Source organism: Seriola lalandi, unplaced genomic scaffold (assembly GCF_002814215.2).
Source record: "Seriola lalandi dorsalis isolate HSWRI2012SDOR001 ecotype SW California unplaced genomic scaffold, Sedor1 jcf7180002054885, whole genome shotgun sequence".
Classification (NCBI taxonomy): Eukaryota; Metazoa; Chordata; class Actinopteri; order Carangiformes; family Carangidae; genus Seriola; species Seriola lalandi.
Genome location: NW_019525437.1, coordinates 5,099,473 through 5,121,614, shown reverse-complemented (window position 1 = coordinate 5,121,614; position 22,142 = coordinate 5,099,473). Strand labels below are relative to the sequence as shown.

At 39.6% G+C, this 22,142-nt stretch overlaps 3 protein-coding genes across 5 annotated transcripts in view; 1 reads left to right on the top strand and 2 right to left on the bottom strand.

Moving 5' to 3' along the window:
- Positions 1–5,593: 5,593 nt before the first annotated feature.
- Positions 5,594–13,563, bottom strand: pycr3 (pyrroline-5-carboxylate reductase 3). 3 transcript variants are annotated; one of them, XM_023428969.2, is made up of 7 exons: positions 13,443–13,563; positions 9,155–9,248; positions 9,004–9,068; positions 8,258–8,437; positions 7,945–8,157; positions 7,061–7,153; positions 5,594–6,611 (listed from the first exon to the last, which is right to left on the bottom strand). In XM_023428969.2, exons 2-7 carry the CDS (start codon positions 9,240–9,242, stop codon positions 6,408–6,410), a joined length of 843 nt encoding a protein of 280 aa, XP_023284737.1. In that variant the 5' UTR covers positions 9,243–9,248; positions 13,443–13,563; the 3' UTR covers positions 5,594–6,407. The 3 variants fall into 3 exon arrangements, with proteins under 3 accessions (XP_023284737.1, XP_023284736.1, XP_087036102.1); XM_023428968.2 differs by lacking the exon at positions 13,443–13,563 and adding an exon at positions 12,574–13,403; XM_087179976.1 differs by lacking the exon at positions 13,443–13,563 and adding an exon at positions 11,190–12,567.
- On the top strand, positions 13,551–19,770 carry bmb (brambleberry). The gene is made up of 13 exons (XM_023428920.2): positions 13,551–13,861; positions 15,237–15,502; positions 15,803–15,931; positions 16,018–16,203; positions 16,300–16,522; positions 16,617–16,733; positions 16,816–16,995; positions 17,795–18,001; positions 18,089–18,245; positions 18,782–18,843; positions 18,948–19,075; positions 19,162–19,283; positions 19,428–19,770. Exons 2-13 carry the CDS (start codon positions 15,239–15,241, stop codon positions 19,555–19,557), a joined length of 1,905 nt encoding a protein of 634 aa, XP_023284688.1. The 5' UTR covers positions 13,551–13,861; positions 15,237–15,238; the 3' UTR covers positions 19,558–19,770.
- Positions 19,771–19,864: 94 nt separating this feature from the next.
- Positions 19,865–22,142, bottom strand: part of LOC111671702 (GDP-L-fucose synthase-like) — a 4,574-nt gene continuing 2,296 nt past the window's right edge. Inside the window, exons 4-8 of the mRNA XM_087180001.1 lie at positions 21,926–22,067; positions 21,516–21,647; positions 21,345–21,424; positions 20,667–20,766; positions 19,865–20,523 (exon numbers count right to left, since the gene is read on the bottom strand). Coding sequence (XP_087036127.1) covers positions 20,468–20,523; positions 20,667–20,766; positions 21,345–21,424; positions 21,516–21,647; positions 21,926–22,067 — 510 coding nt within the window. The 3' untranslated portion in view covers positions 19,865–20,467. The remainder of the gene's footprint in view (positions 20,524–20,666; positions 20,767–21,344; positions 21,425–21,515; positions 21,648–21,925; positions 22,068–22,142) is intronic.

Sequence of the window (22,142 nt, the reverse complement as noted above, 5' to 3'; positions counted from 1 at the left end):
AAAAGGAGAACAAGTACAGGCTTTTGGATTATTTAGAGAGATGCAGGAAGGTTTACAGACACAAAGGGATTGATATATTTGACTCAGCACTACAGGCACTAACTTTTACAGAATAGATATATACAGTCTAAATATCAGTCCCAGAAAACACAAAAAGCATGCAAAAATAAAAAAAACCATGCAGATGAAATAAAATGTTTGGTGTATTACTCTACTTGTTTGTTATTTGTCAAGAGTAAGTTTCATCCAGAATATCATACACATCAGCCATTGAGTTAGTCTTACCAGTGCTAGGAGAGAAAAATTTGGTACACTCTCAAAAGTACAAGTATGGGAAAACTCTGGCTTTCATAGACTTTAGTCTAAATGCCAGTTGGAGATGAATGAAGCCAAAAGTGTAAAATGCCAGTCCCAAGTTGCAGCTTTTCCTGCTGCCTAAGTGGATTCTATGAACTATTTAGACTTACAAGTAAATGCTTGTAAAACCCAACACTGCTTTTCTTTTTTGCTTTAAAAAAAAACAAAAAAAAAAAACAAACAGCAGTCTAGCTTCCCTATTGATATTATGCTTAATCTGCAAAGGTAAATATCAAGAGTATATTAAATGGATGTCTGTGTATAGCTGTGTTTCAGTATTATGTTTCCATAACATTCTTTTACAGAGGAGAAGATCCTACATTATGTTAACCAAGGCCCTGTTCTGACCTGACATTAACATGGGTCTCGGGTGATCTGATCACAAGTGGACAGCTCCGAGTACAGGTGTGAATGCACCCAAGACACATCAAGGACGGCCACATTGGGTGGCGGTCTGGGCCACATATGGCCTCGTCTTTAAGGAGAGTGAGTGAAAAAGTGTCGTGGGCAATATTGAGGGTTCGCCTACTCAACTGACGTTAACGATTTTCTTTTCTTTTCTTTTTTTTTTTTTACCATTTCAAACCTTATTTCATTGCCCCTTATTGCACTGATTAAGCCCCTCCTTGACCCAAATGTCACAGACTGGCTAAAAACAACACATACATGTTTATTTGCATGTAGAGCGGGGAAATGAGATCTGATCATAAGTGGTCACTCGAGACGCATGTGGAGACGCATTTTAATGCCAGGTGTGGACTGAGTGACGTACTTAGGAGTCCACTTGTGATTGGAATCACCCAAACACATTTTAATGCCAGGTCTGAATAGGACCTGAGAGAGCTTTGATTATTCATGACATCCTACTGCAGGCACAGTATCATCAGTGGCTTTTGAACAAAACAAATTAGAAGACCTTGCCTGTCTAAAGTAGAACTATTTTCCCATAGCTCTATAATAAATTATCCTCAGTAAATAGAGTTATTTTAAAATGTTAAAAATGAGTTGCAAGAGCCGACCAATCTTGACAAAATGACATGAAAGCATGCAATAAAAGAAAAAGGTGTGATGAGTCTAAGGCAATATATTAAAGATAATGAAATTAAATAAATCACAAGCTGACACTGATGGATCACGGACATGTTTGTGCATGCAAACCAACTGTTTCAATAAGTACTGAGGTTCTCTATTAACAAATCACAAAAAGCAAGGCATGCAGTTTTTATGTGGTTGCAGTATTGTGCCACAAAACCGGAAATGCATTCCCTTAACGTTTCATCATGTTAGTAATTTTGATCCAACACTAATACACCACTGAAATTAATTTGGTTTTGGTTTTGGGAACTCATTTCCTACTTAATGTTTCTTTATTAAAAAGATGTATATGAAATGTATTCAAGCTCTTAGCTCACCTTCTGTGGTAAAGTTGCTGAGCTCAAACTAGTATCAAAGTCAAATGCTCAAAATGTTCTTTTCATCCAGTTTACCGCAAGCCATTGAAAAAGAAATTTAACAATCACCATCTTGCAAAACACTGAAACCAATACAGGAAATACAACTACGTACAAAAAAAGCAATACAAGACTCAAACAAGGTACATGTTGAAGTTTTAAGGAATACTCACTTGTCAAATTCTGAATGCAACATGAGAGGAAAGAAGCAACATGTTAAAGACTTCTCTAACAGTACCACAACATGAAAGTCAGCCTTGTTACAGACTTAACATGCCCCCCCACATCCCTCCTTTTAGTCTTGGGTGATGATGAATGTGAGAAATGGTTTCAGTATCATTTGCTAAGAGTCTAACAAAAACATCAAGCAACGACTTGGATGCTTCCCAAAGCCTCCCTCTCTCCCCCGTCATCCGTTTTCCTCCTGGCCCAAAATGAAAAGCTCAGGGGACAGATCTTTTTTCCTCTCCATCAACAAAAATGGACACTTGCTGTTAAAGCAGTCTTATCAAAACTCAGTCCAATTAGGCCATCAAGCAAATTAGTAGCAATGTTAAAACTACGGGGAAAAAAAGCACTTCAAATACTGATTCTGAGCCATGCTGGCAGCTGCATACGCAATCACATACTGGAACAATTCTTTGCTGTGGCTAGTTGTATTTACACTACCAGAACTACAGGTTTATGAAATCATGACCATCAATTTCCAGGTCACAGAGGACAATGATGTGTAGAGGAAAGGATGAGTGCTTTATAGGAGCTTTTAGAGTGCACCCTTTTTGAAGCAGCTCTATTTACAGCCAATGTATTAACTCAAAAATATTATTTGAAGGATAACACTAGTAATATTCTATATTTGTTACCATCAAGCACTTTGTTCCTTCTGAGGGTGTAAATTTTTTAATTGGGTCATGGATATAGACTTAATCTTTTAAAAAGTACTCAATTTCCTAGAGCAGCTGGTCACTGTAGTTTTTAGTTATCATTACTTAAGCATATGCTGATAGTGTATTTGTTGGGAACTATTTTTAGCCAGAGACTTGGTGCACTAGTGAGTATTTCTGGCAGCAGGACAGTGAATGTGGGATCGTCTCAAAATAAACTACAGAGTGTGTGTGTGTGATCTTGGTAATGAAGAAACTTGTGATACAGTGCAACAGTGAGGCTCATTGATGCCTTTTTTAATAATCTCTGGACAATGGGGCTCTATAGTGAAGAGAATAAGCTACATCAGGCTATGGATGCACACACAATACTTACTAGTGTGATCAATTCATTGATGGCTTTGGTTTTTTCATGTAATTTGTTAACACTATGAAAATACTGAATATCACCACAATTATCCTTTAAATGTTTGCTTATGGCATGGTGCTGTTCAAAGAATATCCTTATAAAATCATGAACTGTGGAAATCACCTTCAATAACCAATGCAAAGTTTCTCACGTATACCAAATCTGAAAAGGGTTTATGCAGTATTCACCAGGTAAACTTAAAGAATTTCTAAATACCTTTTTAATGCACTTATATTTAACACTCATTTCACAATAGTACAAAGTACGAAAACAATCAATTAAAACCACTGGGGATGATACAGCTTAGAATTATTTACCAAGTGCATGAATCTATTGACATTTATATTACATATAAACTCCTTTCCAACTGTATATAACAATAGTTCCACAAATACTATCATTACCTAATCAACAACCACAACATGGATGGATTCATGGACAGAAGGGTTTAACCAGTTAAAAAAATAACCTAATTATCTATGAATATGAATATCACATAAAAATCAGAGGTCTGGGAGAATAGAACATTGTCACTAAAAGCACATACTACAAATTTTCCGAATAACTGCCTGGAGCAGGCTGTAAAAATGAGACTTTTCTCAATGAAATACCTTAAATGAAAATTAAACCAATGTTTTAGTAATACGTCTCAAAACCAGCATATACCCTGGAAGAAAAAGCCCAGGTTCACTGAGGTAACAGCGCCAATTTAAAGGACTTTACATTTGAAAATAACGTAGCACTTTCCCTAAAAGGTCACAAATGTGTAATGACATTAGGAGAAGCCTGTCGTGTGAGATGTTGGTCATTAAAAGTCGGTTCAGAGCCTCAACAGAGCTGTCATCATCAGAAGGTGCGCCCTGCTAACCTTAACATTAGCCGTCTTTCATCATTTTCTAGCTAGGATGAAATACCTTCAGTTGATGGTTCGCAGTTCGGGAGACACCACAATAACCATGACTGTTTTAAAATGTATCACTAAATCATTAGTTTTTAATTTTCATGTTAATGTAAAATGTCACAGCCGGCCACTGAAGCCGGTGGCCGCGCGGCGTGACTGCCGCTCCGGGCAACGTTAGCGCTAGCAAGCTGCCCCATTCAGCTAGCCGCTTGCTAGCAACGGCTAACACAAACCCAGTCCCCCAGTGTCCCTAAATCACTGAGTATCCGTTGATTTCCCAAAATGTCTTTCAAACAGAGTCTCTACACTAAAACCCGGACTGAAACCCCAGCTGTCAGACAACGTGGACGTTACTTACTGCTTCGTTTTTTTTGTCTTTTCGGAGAGAGACCAGGCCGGTGGATGAAACGCGTGTTTCTCCAGCCGTGAGTGACAACGGGAAGGAGGAAGAGGAGGAGGAGGAGGAGGAGGAAGCAAAGAGCAGCAGTGACTGTGTGATCTTACAGGGTGGGGGAGGGGGAGTTATGAATCATTAATGTTGCCACATGCCCCATGTTAAATCTCACGTATTGTTGACACTCAGTGATGTGGCAAAATGTGGATAAACTGTAACCTTCACTGCTGTTAATTACATTTATCTAAATATAACTGGGCAAAAATGAACTTTTAAGGACCATATCTGCCTTTCAACCTTTGTCCATGTAGGACAAGTTTTTACTGTTTATGACATTATTCTGGTCATACTGTTGTAAAACGGATTTCGTACAAATCTTAAACCTGGTAATGCAGTGATAGATCAAGTAAGGGCAAGAAAGACTTTAAGCCCTTCATTCATTCTGTTAAAATACAAAATAAATTCTTTTGTCCAGAAATTAGTTTTTTTAAACCTTTGCAGCCTTTGTTGTTACTGATCATGACTGTATAACTACCTATAAGATCTGGGTTGTTGATCGAGGCTAAACTAAAAGAAGTGAAAGTGAAACCTATTCAGTCACAGTTGTGATTGTGAATACTGTTCTGCAGCTTTCAATCATAAAACATGATATTCATCAGCACAAGTTCATGATTGACTGCTGGGCCCACTCCATAGGTTGAAGATAATTTGATATAATCAAAAGCTCCAGAACTGCTACACATATGTTTTTTTTAATCCCATGTTGATGTCATCAAATTTTTGGTTTTGTCCAACCAAAACCACCAAGTACATTCAATTTATAATATACAACAGAGAAAGCAGAAAATACCCACAATCCAGAAGTTTAACCAGCAAATATTTTTGCATTACTCAGCTAATTATCAAAATGGTTGATGATGATTTAATGATGATCTAGTTGTTTATGGTTTCTTTTCATTTCACTGTTTCCAAGGTCATCAATTAACTTTGAATCTAAGATATGCTCACACAGCTCCTCAGCTTCCTGCTCTCACTTTTTTTTTATATTTGATCTGTGAATTGTATTATTATATTATATTATATTATTATTATATTCTATTGCATCTGTGTAAAAATTTGAGCTTCCAAAGACCAGCTTATTTCAGGATCTCAACCTAAATAAGCAAATAAATAAAAATAAGGCAATGCACAAAGTGATCCAGTTCACAGTACACTTTATGAAAGTCAATTCTACACACTTGGAATTGTAGATCATAAATATTCTTCTACACATTGTGCCACAAAAACCCACCAACTATGGAAGCGACACTTGGGACAGAAACTATCACTGGAATGCAGCTGCACAACCACGATCACTCTTAAATGAATCCCAGATTTAAAGTTTTATGCTTCATTTGGCCAAATGTTAAATACTATATTTTAATATGACCAAATACATCCACACATTTAACTTCCATTCTCAAATTTGAAGTGTATACAAGTCGTTTTGTTGGACTGATTGATGCTACTTAAGTCTCCCTCTCCACGTTACATAAGGTTCCTTCTGTGTTTGAACACATAGCCTAACATGGCCTTCAATAAAACTTGATTAAAATGATTTCATTGTGAATTTAATATCACAACTGTGGGCATAATCAAAATTTGGGTACCAACTTTCTTGCATTACTGCCACAATCCAAAAAGTGAATTATTGCTGTGCATGTAAAAGTAGCCAGTCTCTCCAAAAAAATGTAGATCACAGGGTCATGAGTAAATCATTTACTTGTCAATGTCATTGTTAAGATTAAGCCAATATTAACATTTTGCTCACAACAAATCCTTCCAGTCAGAGGCAAAAAAAGAAGAGAAGTATGAAATGCACTTGTTTAGGGGGAAATGAGGGAGAAGCAGAAATAAAAAAGTCCTGTTTTGTCTCATTGTTCCACAATGAGGTTGAGCCAAAAAAAGGTCCATTTGTTGTTAGGCTTCACTTAAGTCTGATGAGCAGCTATTAAAAGGCAACCAGCAGCCGTCACTTTCTGCTTCCCGCTGCTGACTTCCGGCCGAGCTCCCTGGCTCGCTCCGTGGCTGATTCCACAGCGCTCATGGTTGTTGCCCTCATACCGCCTTGTTCCAGGGTGTGAAGCCCGTAAATGGTCGTTCCACCTGGGGTGCAGACGTCAGAGCGAAGCTGAGCTGGATGCTTCCCAGAGTCACGTAACAATCTCCCAGCACCCTGCAACACATGACAACAAAATTAAATTAACATGGGTGATGATGGCATCAGTGATGAGTTACCACAACACATGTTATTGCATTGTGTTCGAAATAAATGTATTTTCAGTCTCTGGATTGCAGGTAAAGCACCTTTGTTAAATCAATGGATGCAATTGTAACAATTACTATTCTGTTAGCAGTGGGGCCTGTATTTGGACTACATGGCCCCTGAAAAAGCCCACAGACTGATTTCCAGGCAGTGTTTCCCCTTCCGTTACCATTCACTTTTATTCATTCTCTTTTTTATCTGCGTCAGGCCAGAAACACTAATATTAAAATATTAATTTAAAAAAACGTAATGTTCTGAGTGTAGAAGCACAATGTATGGACCCACCCTCATTAAGAAAAGTAAAACTGATGATGTTGCAAGAGTGAAACAAAAACACACACAAACACTGTAAAACTGACCAGAACAGTCTGAGATGCGATGCTTTGGGCCAGAGCACTGGGCATGCCCATCTTCACAGCTCCTTCTGCCAGCGCCTCAGCAAACAGATACACCTGCGGAGAAGGGTCACATGCATCAGAATATACACGTTGAAGCAAGTCCAACTTCTGTTGTTTCATAAAAACAGACAACCAATGCTTTTCTTTGATTTGCTTTTTAATTTTAATTTTTTAGAGGCTTGAGCCTCTGTTGCATGTCATTTCAAACCTCTTGCTCCTGTCATTTCTCGTCATCTCTCAACCGGCAGTTTTCAAACAAAGGGCACAAAATGCTCCAACATAAAACAATCCATCTGACATATTTAAGAAAAAAAAAAAAAAAAAGGGTTAATATTTGTTTTTGTTTTTTTTGATTTGTTGGTGTTGTACTGTGGTACAATAACCAGTACAATAAGCTCTTGGTTATTTTTAAGCACAAGTAAATATATGTCTGTAACTTTGTCTTTGACCTTGTATACTCATTTATAAAGTTTATATTTGTATTCTGTACAAGTCTCAGCAAAATGTTAAAAATGAGGACCACAGTTCCTGGAGTTTTATTGAAGCATATACTGTATTTCATACTACAACAGTGAAAGGAGTTCAAAACAGAGGTCACTTGCAAAAATCTAACACACTGCAGTTTGCTTTAAGACATGGATAGCAGTAATGTAAATGATCTGTGATTTAAAGTGATGTATGGGCTACAGTGTGTATTCATTGTGTATTAAATAATTAAATTACTGATTTCTGTCATTTTACTTGAGAATTAAATAACAGGCTTGAATCATAATTAACTCTACTGAAGTCAGTTTGTATTCAAGTCCTGTTCTAATAAGACTTCCTGTAAGCAAAAGGTCACTCACAAAAGCGACTCCACTCCCGCTCAATCCAGTATGGATGTCAATCCAGGTCTCAGGTCCCTCCTCCACCAAACCACAACGATGCAACAAGGAGCGAAGCAGAGCTCCGTCGTCCGGTTTCGCATGGGTTCCCCGTGCAAACAGTAGAGCCCCTTCCTGAACCATACACGGCAGATTTGGCATCAGCCGGATGACGACTGAATTCTCAGGAAGGAGCTTAGAATCCAAAAGACAGAGAAAAGGTTAAGAGGACTTCACATTATCACAGAACTGGCTTCTGTTGTAAACACCGTTATATTTTAGCTTTGGCACTCACCTCCTCCAACGTTGCCAGTGTCACTCCTGCTGCAACAGACACAATTGTGTGTCTGTCAGTGACGTGCTGAGAGATCTCATTGAGAACGAGTGGAATCAGGTGAGGTTTGACTGCCACAAAGACCACATCTGAACCACACACCACCTCGATGTTGGAGTGAGTGACGGCAATCCCCAGCTCCTGGAAGCAAGTGGAGGAGATGTTACTGACCCACATGCAGAAACGGTCTCACACAATGAACCCACACGCATGCACGCACACACACACACACAGGTAAGACAAACAGTTCACCTTGCATTATGTGTCAAGAAATAAAGGAAACAGAGCATCAAACTATTGGACAACTATGGAGCCCGGCAGGTGTTGTGGGTCATTTTGAACATACTTTGTGCAGAAAAATTAGTAATGTGTGTGCACAAATTTGTTCATTCTTTCGTGTCTTAATTAGTAATTGTTTAAATCTTGAAATAGGAGTTATGGGTGTACGTGTATGACACAGAAGCAGTGAAGCTTGTTTCACTCTTGCAGTGCACTGTTTCAACACATTAGTATATGATATGCACACATTTAGATAACTGAAAAAAAACATTACACCTACAGGACTCCGTAGCAACAGAGAAAGGTCAGCTTTACATTACAGCTGACATTCACAAGGCACCTGATGACACACACAGTAACCATGACCGTCACCACAACTGCTCACCCCTCCTGCAAACTAATCAGAAAAGTATGAGAGGAAAAAGTACCTGAAAGCGTCCCAGGTTCCTGGAGGATGGTGCGCTCACACTGACGTTTACAGGAAGAGCATTTCCTATAGAGGAAACATACAGTTAAATCATTAACTCCTTCACTTTAACTCTCTCTGCCTGCAATACCTTTTTTTTTTTTTTGACTCACCGGACAAGATGCCCTTTGCAATGCCGAAGGCCATGTTCCCTGCACCAATGAAACCAATTTTCAGCTGTGTGTCCATCTCAGGGTCCATTTTGATCTGAAAAAATAAAAAATAAAAAGCAGAAGAGAGATTAGAGCAAGAGTTTCACAATGATCTAAAAACTAAGGGCATGGACCTACAACACAATATGTTTCCCACAGTAATAACACAATCTCACAGTCTCACACATGTATACCAAGAGTCTGTTACATACACGAATATCGCAGGACAGTTAGAGACGCAACGATTAGTCAATTAATCAATTACTCAGTTGACACCCATCTTGATAATCAAGCAAACTTTTTAGTTATTTTTCCAGCAAAGATGGCAAAACTTCCTCTGGTTCCAGCTTCTCAAATGTGAGGATTTGATGCTTTTCCTTATCAGGCATAATAATGAACCGGGTATCTTTTGGTTTTGGACCGCTGGTTTAATATAACAAGATATTTGATTGAATACATCACTTTTGCACGACATTAAATATATCCAGCATTTTTCACTATTTTCTGACATTTTATAGACAAAATAAAAAGTCGATGAAATAATCAGCAGATATTCGAACAATAATCATTAGCTGCAGCCCTACAGACGATCAATCGTCTCTGACCAAGCCGTCTTTAACCGAAGCAACAAAGCATCTAGGTAAAATCAATCCATAAGTTTACAGCACCATAGTAGATGTCACAAAACTTTAATAAATAAAGTATTGTGACAAAAAAATTCACATGACAACTCCACATGACAAGAGACCACTGGGGTCAATGCATCAATACCATATGGCAACAGAGATGCATTGTGGTTGTCAACTTTGTTTACATGCACACACGAAACCTGATCACTGTGAGAAATCAGGTTAAGGCAAGAAATCAGATAACATGTTAAATCCCAGTTGACAGTTGGTCAGTAATCAGATTTTTGCCCCTCCCCCCCGATAACTGCTGCCACAGTTGAGTTTCAGTGTCCTTGGTTTTTTTTTCTGTCATGCAACTGCATCTTTAACCCAGTTAATACTTTACAGGGCCAAGAAACCAGCACATTTACCAGTCAGTCTGACTGTAAATCAGATTTCTCCCTCGCTCTCATAACCTGATGATGTTTCTGGAAGCAGGACACCAGCAAAAACTGGGAGTAATCAGACTTATGAAATGCATCTGCTGTGTACAGTCGGCTGACAGATTTTGATAGTCAATTAATCATTTGTCGTGCTAAAATCCCAAAATGTGCTTCCCCAGCTTCTCAAATAAGAAAATTTGCTGCTTTTCTCCATTTGGCATGATTGCAAATTGAACATATTTGTAGGCCCTGTTCAGATCTGGCATCTCGGGTAATCTGATCACAAGTGGACAGCTCATAGTACAGGTGTGAACACACCCACGATGCATTGAGAACACATTTGAGATATGATTTCGCAAACCACATTTGGAGGTGGCCACATTCAACAGTGTGAACACAAATGCATCCTGAGCCACACTGAGGGCTCTCACTCTCTCTCTCCTCACTGACGACAAACCTGTCTGTCAGGGACTGGCTAGAAACAACAACCCATAATACAGAGCGAGGAAGTGCGATCTGCTAACAAGTGGTCACTTGAAACACATTTCAATGCCAGGTGTGGATTGACGTGCTCAGAGCTGTCCACTTGTGATCAAACCACCTGAGACAGGTCTGAACAGTGCCTCAGACCACATTCAGAGGTGGTCAAATGGGCCACATTGAAGGACTGCCCTCTGAGCTGACATCCTCTGCCACACTTTCATAATGAACAGACATTTTACTATTTCAAATAGCCAAAACCTTATTTCATTCTCCTTGCCTCTCCCTCTCTCACACACACAAATACAACAGACCCGTCTGTCACTGGCTAAACACAACGCATACGTGTGTATTTGCATACCGAGCGGGAAAGTGAGATCTGATCACAAGTGGTCACTCGAGACGCATGTGGAGACGCATTTTAATGTCAGGTGTGGACCGTCATACTTAGAGGTGTGGACTCACATGTTAATGCCGGGTCTGGTCTGAACAGGGCCTTTGAGTTTTCAGCTGTTGGTTGTCAGAGTAACTTGAAGATGTCACTTTTGGGACCCTGCGATGGGCCTTTTCTCTTTTATACACACTGATTCGCCGTGAAACAATAGCAGAAAAATACTATAATAATAAGCTGCACCCCTAAAGATATGGCAATAAAACGTATTTAGATATTAGTACCAGTGTATTATGTGGTCATATGCTACTGTAGCAATTAATTGCGACACCCCTTCTTGAGAACAATTACAGTCGGCTGCCATTTTATTAGGTCCACCTAGTTAAAACTAATGCAATTAATACAACAGTCTACCTTTATATGAAGCTTGTATAATGTTCAGTCCTTAATTTGGCTGTTTCAGAGAGGTGCTGATTCAACTTCATGGTTATTTTGGAGGCTGCAGCTTGTGATGATGTTGAATTGTATTGTGTAAAATAATAGACATAAAATCTCGAGACAAATGGTTGATTTCTCGATTAGTCTATCAAGAGAAAACTAATAGGCATCTACTTAAATGTAATTTCTTGTAAAAATGCCAGACATCCACTGCTTTCGGCTTTTCAAATCTGATTGTGAGCTGGTTTTTCAAACACTTTGTTTCTTAATCAACTATTTTGCTAATAGATTAATAATTCCAGTCATTTTTCATGCAAAAGGTACAAATATTCTCAAGTTTGAACTGTGAGTGAACAAATTTCTGAAATGCATACACAATAAACAGAGCTCAAAATCAGTGGACTTGCAAGTTCCAGCTTCTCAAATGTGAGGATTTGCCGCTTTACTTTATCATATGACAGTAAATTGAATATAATTGGCTTTTGGACTGTTGGTTGAACAAAACAAGAAAATGAAAGACATGACTCTGGCTTAGAAAAACTGTAAATGGCTTTTTTTGTTGTTGTTGTTCCTTTAAAAAAAACAAGACAAAAAACATTTTATAGACTACAGGGCCAAACGATTAAATTGGAAAATAATAGGCAGATTAATCAGTAGTGAAAATAACAGTTTCTTGCAGACCTTATATAATGGTCATATATTTGGCTTTTGAACTGTCAGATAAAACTGACATCTGAATAGTGACAGTGATAGCCCATTCAACAGTACCACAACCTGCAGCCTCCAAGATGGGCATACAGCTCAATCAACTCCTCTACGCCAAAAACACATTGCAGGTCTGTTGTATTAGATTGCATTAGCTTTAAGTGAATAATAAACTGGCAACTGAGAGTATATTCACAATAACACACACAGCTGGCGAACGAATGCGTGCATGCATCTAGACAACACACGAAAGAAAATGAAATCACAACTATGGTCTAATGACAGACGACATCGCATCCACTTTATCACCCCTACAATTAAATCCAGGTTCTGAGTGGTATTGTCCGGGCAGGGCTGCGGCCAGTGCAGTATTGATGCCTCTCCATCCGAGTCTTCAGTCACTTCATCATTCCTGTCAGAGTTCATCACCCCAGCTCCGACCAAAGGGTGTCTGGACTCCATGATAGCGATCATTGTCTTTTCATACCGCCACCAGCCCTGTATTTTAGTCGGGGCCGGGGAGTGCGGCTCCCTCTTGCACTTGTAGTACGCACTTTTGAGAAGTTTCCAGCGAAACTTCAACTGGTCCACGGATCTGTGATAGCCAGCCGCTGTCATTCTCCTGTGCGCCACCTTAAATAGTTTGTTATTCCTCACTTTCCTCCCGTCTAAACATTTCTTCATGTCCAGCTCCTTGAGAATTTCGAGAAATAACTCCGTCTCCTTCACGTCCCAGTTCTGCTTCTTTATACCAGAGTCGTCCATTGTTGTGGCAACGCTAACGCCGCCTGGTTAGCTCGACGGCGACAACCCGTTTAGCCCAACGGTAGAATCCTCACACGGCTAGGCGGCTAATTAGCATGTCTGATGTGGCAGGGCCAGAGCCGTGCAACTGCTAGCTAAAATCTTAGCCGTAATAACCTACGGGGTCGTGAAAACCGTGCCGATAAAATGTTAAAATCCTCTCGTTATAAACCACGATAGCCAAAAACTAGCCCCCCGCTAATGGTATCTAGCTAGGGATAGCGAGAAAATAATCCAGGACAGATTAGATTAGAAATACAATGCACGTGTTTCTTGTTGACTGGACAACCATAAAGTAACACGGAGTGACACAAACACGATGCCAGGCGATGCCGTGAATGACACCGGCTAACGTTGGCGGTGGTAGGATATTTATTCACCTGATGTTTTTCAGATTTGCAGATGTCCGGCGCTTTGTAAAGCTCAAAGTGCAGTTTTAATAAAAAACCGTTGGGTTCACCCGTACCATCCAAAAACCAACCGGCTGAGTGTAAAGTGAACTATCGATGGGTTTGTTTTTGTTTTTTACTGCTCCACCGCTGCATCAGGTGGGCGGCGCCTTCAGCATGCTCACCCACGCTGCCCATACAAACACCGCACCTTTCGCTCTCAGCCGTGAAACAAATCGAAGACACCGATTACTCAGCGTGATTCGATTGGCTGCCTCCTCCTCGTTTAGGGCGGAGAAATGGTGGGCGAAAAAAAATTTAGCTGTCATTCCAATCAGCTGTGTGAGAGAGACTTGGGATCAGCTTTTCTACCCCCTTGCAAACGACCATCCTGCAAAATTAAACAACAGGTACATGTTTAAATTGTGTGAATTTTATCCGGCATGCAGAGAAAGGTAAGTTAATTCATTTTCAGGTTTTCAAGTCTCATATATTTCTGTAAAAAGTGGGCACTGAGTGGTTTGAATGTGTTGAAATGTAAAGTTGGAAATGTTTTTTTTTTTTCGCGTTTCCCATTTTCCAGAGGCGACTGTTCCGTGTCTTTTGTCTATTTTAATTTAATTTTCAATACTGTGTAAACGATGCCTTTATGCTTTTCAATGGGTACAGTGTCAGGGGCGCTTGTGCAGAAGAGCAGACATGCCTGGGCAAGTCTCAGTGTGGTCTTCTTTCAAACATGTGAATGAATGAATGAACAGCTATGCCCAGCTCTCTCCAGCTTAACAGACACCAAAAATTCATAGACACCAGATTTAAAATGCTACATATACATTTTAAAGAATCATCCAAACACACACATCAGCTCTGTTGATGTCACCATCTAGTGAGATGCCTTCAAGTTTGGTTATTTTAAATTTAGCAGTAGGAGATGTATAGTATCTAGTAGTTAAACATTTTAACTGTACATTATTGTATATTCATATATACTAGATTTTTTAATGACAGAATTGGAGTATATGGATTTTAAAAAAGGCAACTGAACTTTTTGCTAGAAAAACAAACATTGGTGTCTTTCTCCTCAAACATGTCTCCTGCAAGTTAAAGCTGCATTTTGGAGATCCTAATATTGAGATATCAGATGGTGATTGGCAAAAAAACATGTGTAAGATACATTGTCACACATACACCAGTTCACAGTCATGGAGAAAAGTCTAAAGGTAAGCAATTACACCCTGTAGATCATAGATATGTTTTTGAGAGTGTGGATCATTGGATGTAGATCACTTATAGATATTTAAGGGAAAGTCAGAAAATACAGTCACTGCTTCAGGAAATTGTGAAGTAAGTACTAGAATATAAAGGTCCTCTGAGTTGTATTGTGGTTTAGCTGCAATTTTCCTTTTTTTTTTTTTTTTTTTTTTCCTCCAGAGAGTGAGCAGCAAATATTTGGTTAAAGTATTGTTAATAGCTATTAAAAAAATAATAATAAAGAATTGGAAAACAACTCCCCTACACATTAACAATGGTTAGCAATTGTTAAAGAAAAGTATAATGGAATAACTGGCACATATTGAAACTATAAGACGCATACCTTAAGAAAAAGGGTGAAAAAGTCAACTGCAACATCAAAATGGAGTCACAACAGGACTGAATAACTGATAGAAAAATATGAATCTATTAAACCACCATGTTTTCTTTTATTTATTGTTAATTTGTTGCCAATGAAGATTAAATGGAAAACAAACTCAGCTCACCAACATGTATTCTTATCGTGTTCTCCGACAGATATGGGCCATCTCCTGATCCACCAACACCACCAGCGTCTCCTTCTGATCATCACTCTGGCCTGTCAGTGTCCCGCAGTCACTGGGCTGTTTGAATGGCTGAGGCAGACAGAGGCTCCTCCAGCTGCAGCAGCTCCACCACCAGCAACTGTAGCTCCAGCAATTCTTGCAAAGGATGCAAAGTTTGAAATGGCTACTGTAGATGAAAAGTTTCTGGCTGAGGCGAAGCAGATGGAGCTCAGCCCGCTGGACAGCTGTCATCACAGGGTAAAAATGTACCTTTACACTCAGGCCTTTTCATTATCAATTAATCTGCCAATTATATGTGTGTGTCAAAAGTCAAAGTAAAGAAGAATGTCCATAAATTTCACCAATTGTCTGGCCAATTAATTTCCTGGTGAATTAGTGGACTAATCAATGCAGCTCTAACAGACTGCTGTAAAGCTCTGAGATTAAACTAGAAATGGAAATAGTCAGGACTTTGTTCCACTCATGGGGTCGGAATAGAGTTGGTACACTTCCATTGCTTTGTCCGTCACATCTGAAAACAGCGTTGTGTTCTGTCAGGTGGTCGCCCGACTGAAGGCGAGCTGTGAAAGCCTCTCAGAGGAGCAGCTTGCAAAGCTCGGAGTGGTTCTGTTTAACTGCCAGGCGGAGATTGAGGGCCGGCAGTCCTACACGTGTACAGATGAGATGGTAAGGATTTTTTTTACTTTAATAATATTATATTGTATAAATTATTATCCCTAGATGATGTGTGTTGATATAGTTTGATGTTTCAGTCTATTAAAGAGTGCACAGCAGACATGGACTCAGACACATGGAATGCTTACCACATAGTGAGCAACCGAGCTCGCTCCGTTTGCTACGCAACTCGCCAGCAGCTCTTTCGGCGCAGAGCGGAGCACACGGTCAACGCCCTCATCTCCACAGCCACCAGCCAGCTGGACGCCATGAAGGAACTGAAGGTAGAGTTGAGTTATCTTTTTTTTCGCTTTTTAATCTTCATATGCACAGTTTGTTCTCTGATTATTTGGCTTTTGATTGTGGTGTTTTAAAAACAGGAGGGCCAGCTGGAGTTGAGGGAACTGACGGCAGCCTCCTTGGACAAGCTGCTGGAGGGCCACAGTGCGCTGCAGGCCCAGCAGGGTAAACTGTATGAAGGCCAGGGGCAAATGGAGAGTTCGCTGAAGGACAACCTGGAGCGTCTGGGTCAAGAGAAGGCCCTCATTGCCTCTGGGCAGCAGCTGGTAGCCCAGCTCATTCAGGGCATTACAAATAGAATGGGTGAGTGCTATTCGACTAAAAGCGCTCCATGTAAACAGCTGATATCTCAGTCATCAAGTCTGAAATATATTTATCTTCCTGTCCTCCTTTTTAGAGAACGTGAGTGAGCATCTGCAGATTCAAGGCTCGGAGGTGCAGGACAACCACAAGGCGATTGTGAAGGACCTCGCAGATGTCAGGCACCAAGCTCGTGACATCCACCAAAAAATTGGTAATAAAACCAGAGCATCACAAACTAAAGTAATCACACGATGTCTCAATTTGTAGCTAATGTCAGTGCTGTCTTCCCTCAGACCACAGTATAGTGGAGTTTCTGCAGTACCAGGACCAGACCTCCCAGTACTACACCGACCTGATGAACAAACTGGAGCGCATGAACAGCACGCTGGGAGTCATGCTGCACTACATCGACAACATGCAGAGCCGGATGGAGGAGAGGCTTCACATGATCCAGGGCTACCTCGGCTGGGCAGGTGAGACGCACAATGAAAATAACAAAGTTTGTTCACCTATTTATAGTTTAGGCCTTTTTTTTTTTTTTTTTTCTCTGCAAAAAAAAATTTGGAAAACATTTTTTGGTCATTTAACATTTATATAAATAAAATCAGCAACATTTACAAAAAAACAATGTCTGCCGTCTTAATTCTTTTTTGCAAATCAAATTTGCACAATATAACATATCAGTGAATTTTAGGATGGTTGATTTACATTTTATGAAACTTAAGGAGGAAATGTAATTCAATAACTTTTTAAAAGCTGTGAATATCTTGTATTGATTTTAAAATAATGAATATTACCATGGTGTGTTTGTTTCACCAAAAACACATTTACGAAAAAGGTAGTAAAAAAAAAAAAAGAGAAAAAGTGAATGAATTTAATTTTAAACTAGTATCCTGATTATCGAGATTGCAATATGGCCGAGTGCAATATCCAAATTTTATCCACTTGTAATTGTTTGGTACAATACGCAAAAAAAATTACATCATTATCATGTTCATATTTTTTTTTTTTCACTGAAAATGAAATCAAAAAATTTCCATTCCAACTGAAATCCTCACATCACAACCTGTGTATCTGCCAAAGTAGTCACAATATGATTCTTTTGCATATCATAGAAATTTAGTTTCATTGCTCATAAACACAGGTGAAAATATTATGGTAACTGACTCAACAGTCAGTATCCTTCACCTCATCAGTGAGACATCCTGAAAAGATTGTCTATTCCTCATCATGGGTCAGTGACTGTTCCCATTTTACTTCTTGTGCTTACAGGTTTGAGTCTGTCAGCCATGTGGACGTGTATTGCACATACTGGCTACTTGGTGCTGTGTGCAGTGCTGCTGACGTTCCTGCGTTGTCCAGGTTTCTCTCGAGCGATGCTGCTGCTCACCGTGCCTCTCAATGCAGTGGCCGAGGTCAACCAGCAGCCAGCGCTGGATCTCTGCAGCCTCAGCCTGCTGCTGCTCACTCTGTCTCTGGGTACGGACATAAAGCTGCTCACAAGGCGAATAAGAGGCCACCGTTATTCTCATGCATTGGTCACAGTGTTTTCTTTCATATGTGCAGGTCACTGGTTTGTGAATCAGTTGTGGGCGTGTTTCCAGATCAGAGGAAAGCCAGCCGTCCCACTCCCGCTGCCTCCGGCTCCATGTGACATCGTGGAGCCGCAGAAGCAGCATGTTTCATCCTGCCACTCATATCCACCATCCTCTACACCACAGAAGTAAGTCTGCAGAAAAAGCTGCAACTGATGACTATTTTCATTAAACCTGACATGAAACCTTCTTTCACTGGTTGTTTTGTCTTTAAAATTTCTGAAAATTGTTAAAAATGCCTGGTGTAATTTTAGTCCAGAACCCCAGGTGGCGTCTTCAAAATGTCTTATCTTGTGCGACCAACAGTTCAGAACCCAAAGATGTTTGATTACATGGACAGAGAATTTTTGAATATGCAAGTACCAGCAAATGCTTGGTGTTTTTTTTTTTTTTTTTGTTGTTGTTTTTTAACTTAAAATTCACTCAAACTATTTATTAGTTATCAAATTAATTTTGTTGATCGACTAAACAAGTGATGCCTCAACAGGACTGATAAGAAATTTTAGCTGCTGAAAGTTTGGTATAGTTGTCTATAGCAAATGACCTAAAGATTGATTATAGTGAAGCTGTGGATCAAGTAATTATTATTCTTTTAAATGATTGAGAAAATATGTTCATGCTCTGTACACAGGTTATTAGATGCAGTCTGTTCTTTTCTCCTCAGAGATGAAAAGGATGGCTTCATGGAGCAGGATGACCTGCTGAATCAGGAAAGCTTCATATCAGGTGTGACTTATATACATAATATATTGTACCTTAACGGTGAAATGTTGTAGAAATGACACTCTTGGAGTTTTACTGATTTTTCTCATTAATGTCTCTGTATTCAGGCGACCTCGGCATATCAGTAGTATCTCCCCTTCACAGGAAGCCGATACCAGAGTCCAGGTTCATGCCAGTAATTGGCACACCCAGTCACTCCACCCCAAGGCTCATACCACAGCCAATTCTGTCATCGGTGAGCAAATCAGTGAATGTCACAGGAAACTCTTAATGAATCATTCATACAAGTGATTGCAAATCTTGTGGTTTTTAATTTTTTAGGCTCTGATTGATGATATACCGCCCAGAAACCTGGGAGGAGTTTTTGATGCAGTGAACGACTCCCGTGATTTAATGAATGACTCAAGAAGTGCGAGTCCTACCCTGTCACTAGTTAGTAACAGGTCAGTGTTTTACACCTCAGTCTTCAGATAAACTTAAGATATTAAGTCAAGTTTTCCATTCCTTTTTTTTTTTTTTCTGAATTGGTTCTTCACAATAAACTGATCATGAATTTCTTCTTTTTCTGTTCATTTTTCCTGTGGCAGCTCCCTGTCAGGACGTCAGCTGTGTAACGGAATCACAAAAACAAGGAAGGCCTGTAAGAAGAGAGCCGTGCCGGGACAGGAGTACTGCAGAGTCCACGAAGGGGGGCACACCTCCTACATTCATTCCTGAAAATGCTCAGCTTCCCTTCTCAGCTCGTTTAACTGTTTTCTCTGTTCTAGAGACTTTTATGCAAAAGTGAACTGTTACTGTCTTTGTTGTTAAGCTGTCTGCTTTGCTAAACATGCGCTGTGCTTGCAGATTTTTTAAAATGTACTTTTATATTCTTATTTCCATGTCTTAAATGTTCATTTTAAGTTAATAAATTATTTCTTTACCTGTGAATCTGTCTGTACAAGTTCCAAAAGCTGAATTCAATTATGAAGTTGTCTTTAGATTTTATCTTCCTGTGAAACATGAAAACATACAATATCTCAAAAACGGTATAAAATATTTATTTCGTTCAGTGCCAGCATACTGAATAAAAAAACCTAGTCACCAATTAAGCAGCACACACCATAACCGCCATTGTGGACATCTAAATAAAGTGAATCAAGGCAGAGTCGTTTAACTTCCAAAATGCAAAACCCCTCAATAATAAAAGTAATTCAGTAATACAATTTTTATTGCTGAAAAAAGGTTTACACTAAATTAGACAGTTACTGAAATTAGCACCCGCACCTGGATTTCAAGATTGAAGCAGCCAATTAACAAAATGATTAACACTACCATAGTGTATAAGACTCTGGAAATTCTACATATAGGTAGTAGAAAATACGATGCGTACAAGTACAAGAAAATGCTTATTATACCTAAAGAGAAAAAAGTCTGCAGCAACATAAAACGGTATGGTGCTGCAGACATGGGTTTAAGGTGCGACACCAAGTCCAGCTCACTGAGTGCAAAGACCGGAGTAACAGAACCCCCTTGTTTTCTTCTAGCCCACTCTCTCTCTCTCTTGCATCACCATGATCTCTTCTATTCATCTTCTCTTCCATCAGTAGACTTTGTGCCGACTCTTGAAGCAGTGAGTTGTGAGTTTTCACTTGCGTGCGGTGTCATAATTGGCAACAAACCAATCACAGGTTTCCTTTAAAGCTGTAAGTGAGAACAAGATGAATCAGTGAAGACAAATGACAGATGTAATCACAAAACATATATCCTGTCATTTACATTAAAAAATCCTCATCCAAACAGCTATGTGCATGCACACACCCAGGAATTTAATGAGCCAGTCCCACCTTGTTTGAAGGGCGTGAAGGTGAAGTTTGGCAGGTAGTGGCACAGCTTTGCATTGCTGGCTGTCTTTTTGAATTGGCCATCTGCTTTACTGGTATCATACTACAGGTCTGAGGTCAAGGAAACCACCAGAAACTATAACAAGTGCATAGTTTAACAGTGCCAACCATTTTCCATGAAAAAAAAAAGTCTTGAGATTTCTTACCTTCGAGGCAGCTATTACTTATAAATCATTTCAGTGGTGTCTAGAAATCAAATTCAGATTTGTAGCTTTGTTGAGATGGTAATCAGTCACAGTGTACAACCCACAGCCTTCGCATTTTATGTCAAAAATTCCACAATTTATGTATTTGTTTGATTATGGCAATTTTATGTCACATATTTGATACTTTTATTACCCGTAGATAATTTGTCAAGTCTCAGCAGATGAGTTTTATAGCAGACTGAAATTGGCTGAAACCATTGGCTGCCTGGAAGCCAGTAAATCATTCTTAAAATTCACACAATGTGCTTTGGACAGTTTTTCCTGTCCAGTTTACGGAGTTATTTGAAAAACTTTGCAGAGTAGAAAACCAGACCAGCCTGAAATCTGGAGCATAGACTGATGTAAAAATCACTGATCCAGGTAAAACAGCTCAAACACTTCAGTTATCGGTGAACTTGCATGATTAAAAGGATACTACAACGTTTCCATTGAAGCCCAAAGCCATGACAACTGCTTCTGCTGCTTCTTTGATGGACACTTCATCTTCCTCTCCAACTGCAACCGACAGACACAACACAGTGATTACACTTGATAAAAATTCATCTTCAGTATCAATATCGTCACTGTGTTGTGTATGATGACTCACCAGAGAGAATGATTGGATCAACCTCTGGATACTCTCTCAGCACCCACAGGAAGAGACGAGCCAAGTCCAAAGAGTAAATGAACTGCCTTCTGGGAGTGCCAGAGCCCCAGACCACCAAGGGCTTCCCTTCCTCTAGCCAACAAAACAACAAGCAGAGGCAGAAAAAAAGTTAATCATTATTCTTTATTGCCAGCTCACAGGGATACACCAGCCCAACACATGGAATCAAATTTGTGTCAACACTGGCCAGATCAACATTAAATACAATGTCTTCAGTCAATGTCATTCATAAATGGTAAAAATGCAGTTTAAACATTTACAATAATAATGATTCAATTTCCCTTGTGAAAATGAATTGGATTTGTTTGGTGCCTTGCTACTTACCCACCACGTACGAGAATGTGACTTACTTTGAGCGATGTAAGCTTTGTGGATGAGGCCTGGCAGCACGTGACCATCCTCAATGCTGAAGTTGTCATGAGGACCAAACACATTGGTGGGAATCACAGCTGTATAACAGCGCCCGTGCTGCTGGAGATACGCCCTGTGAAACTTACACAACATAACTCAGCAAACACTTCTAATTCATGTGACTAGACAGTTAGTTAGATTTATTTGATTGATTTC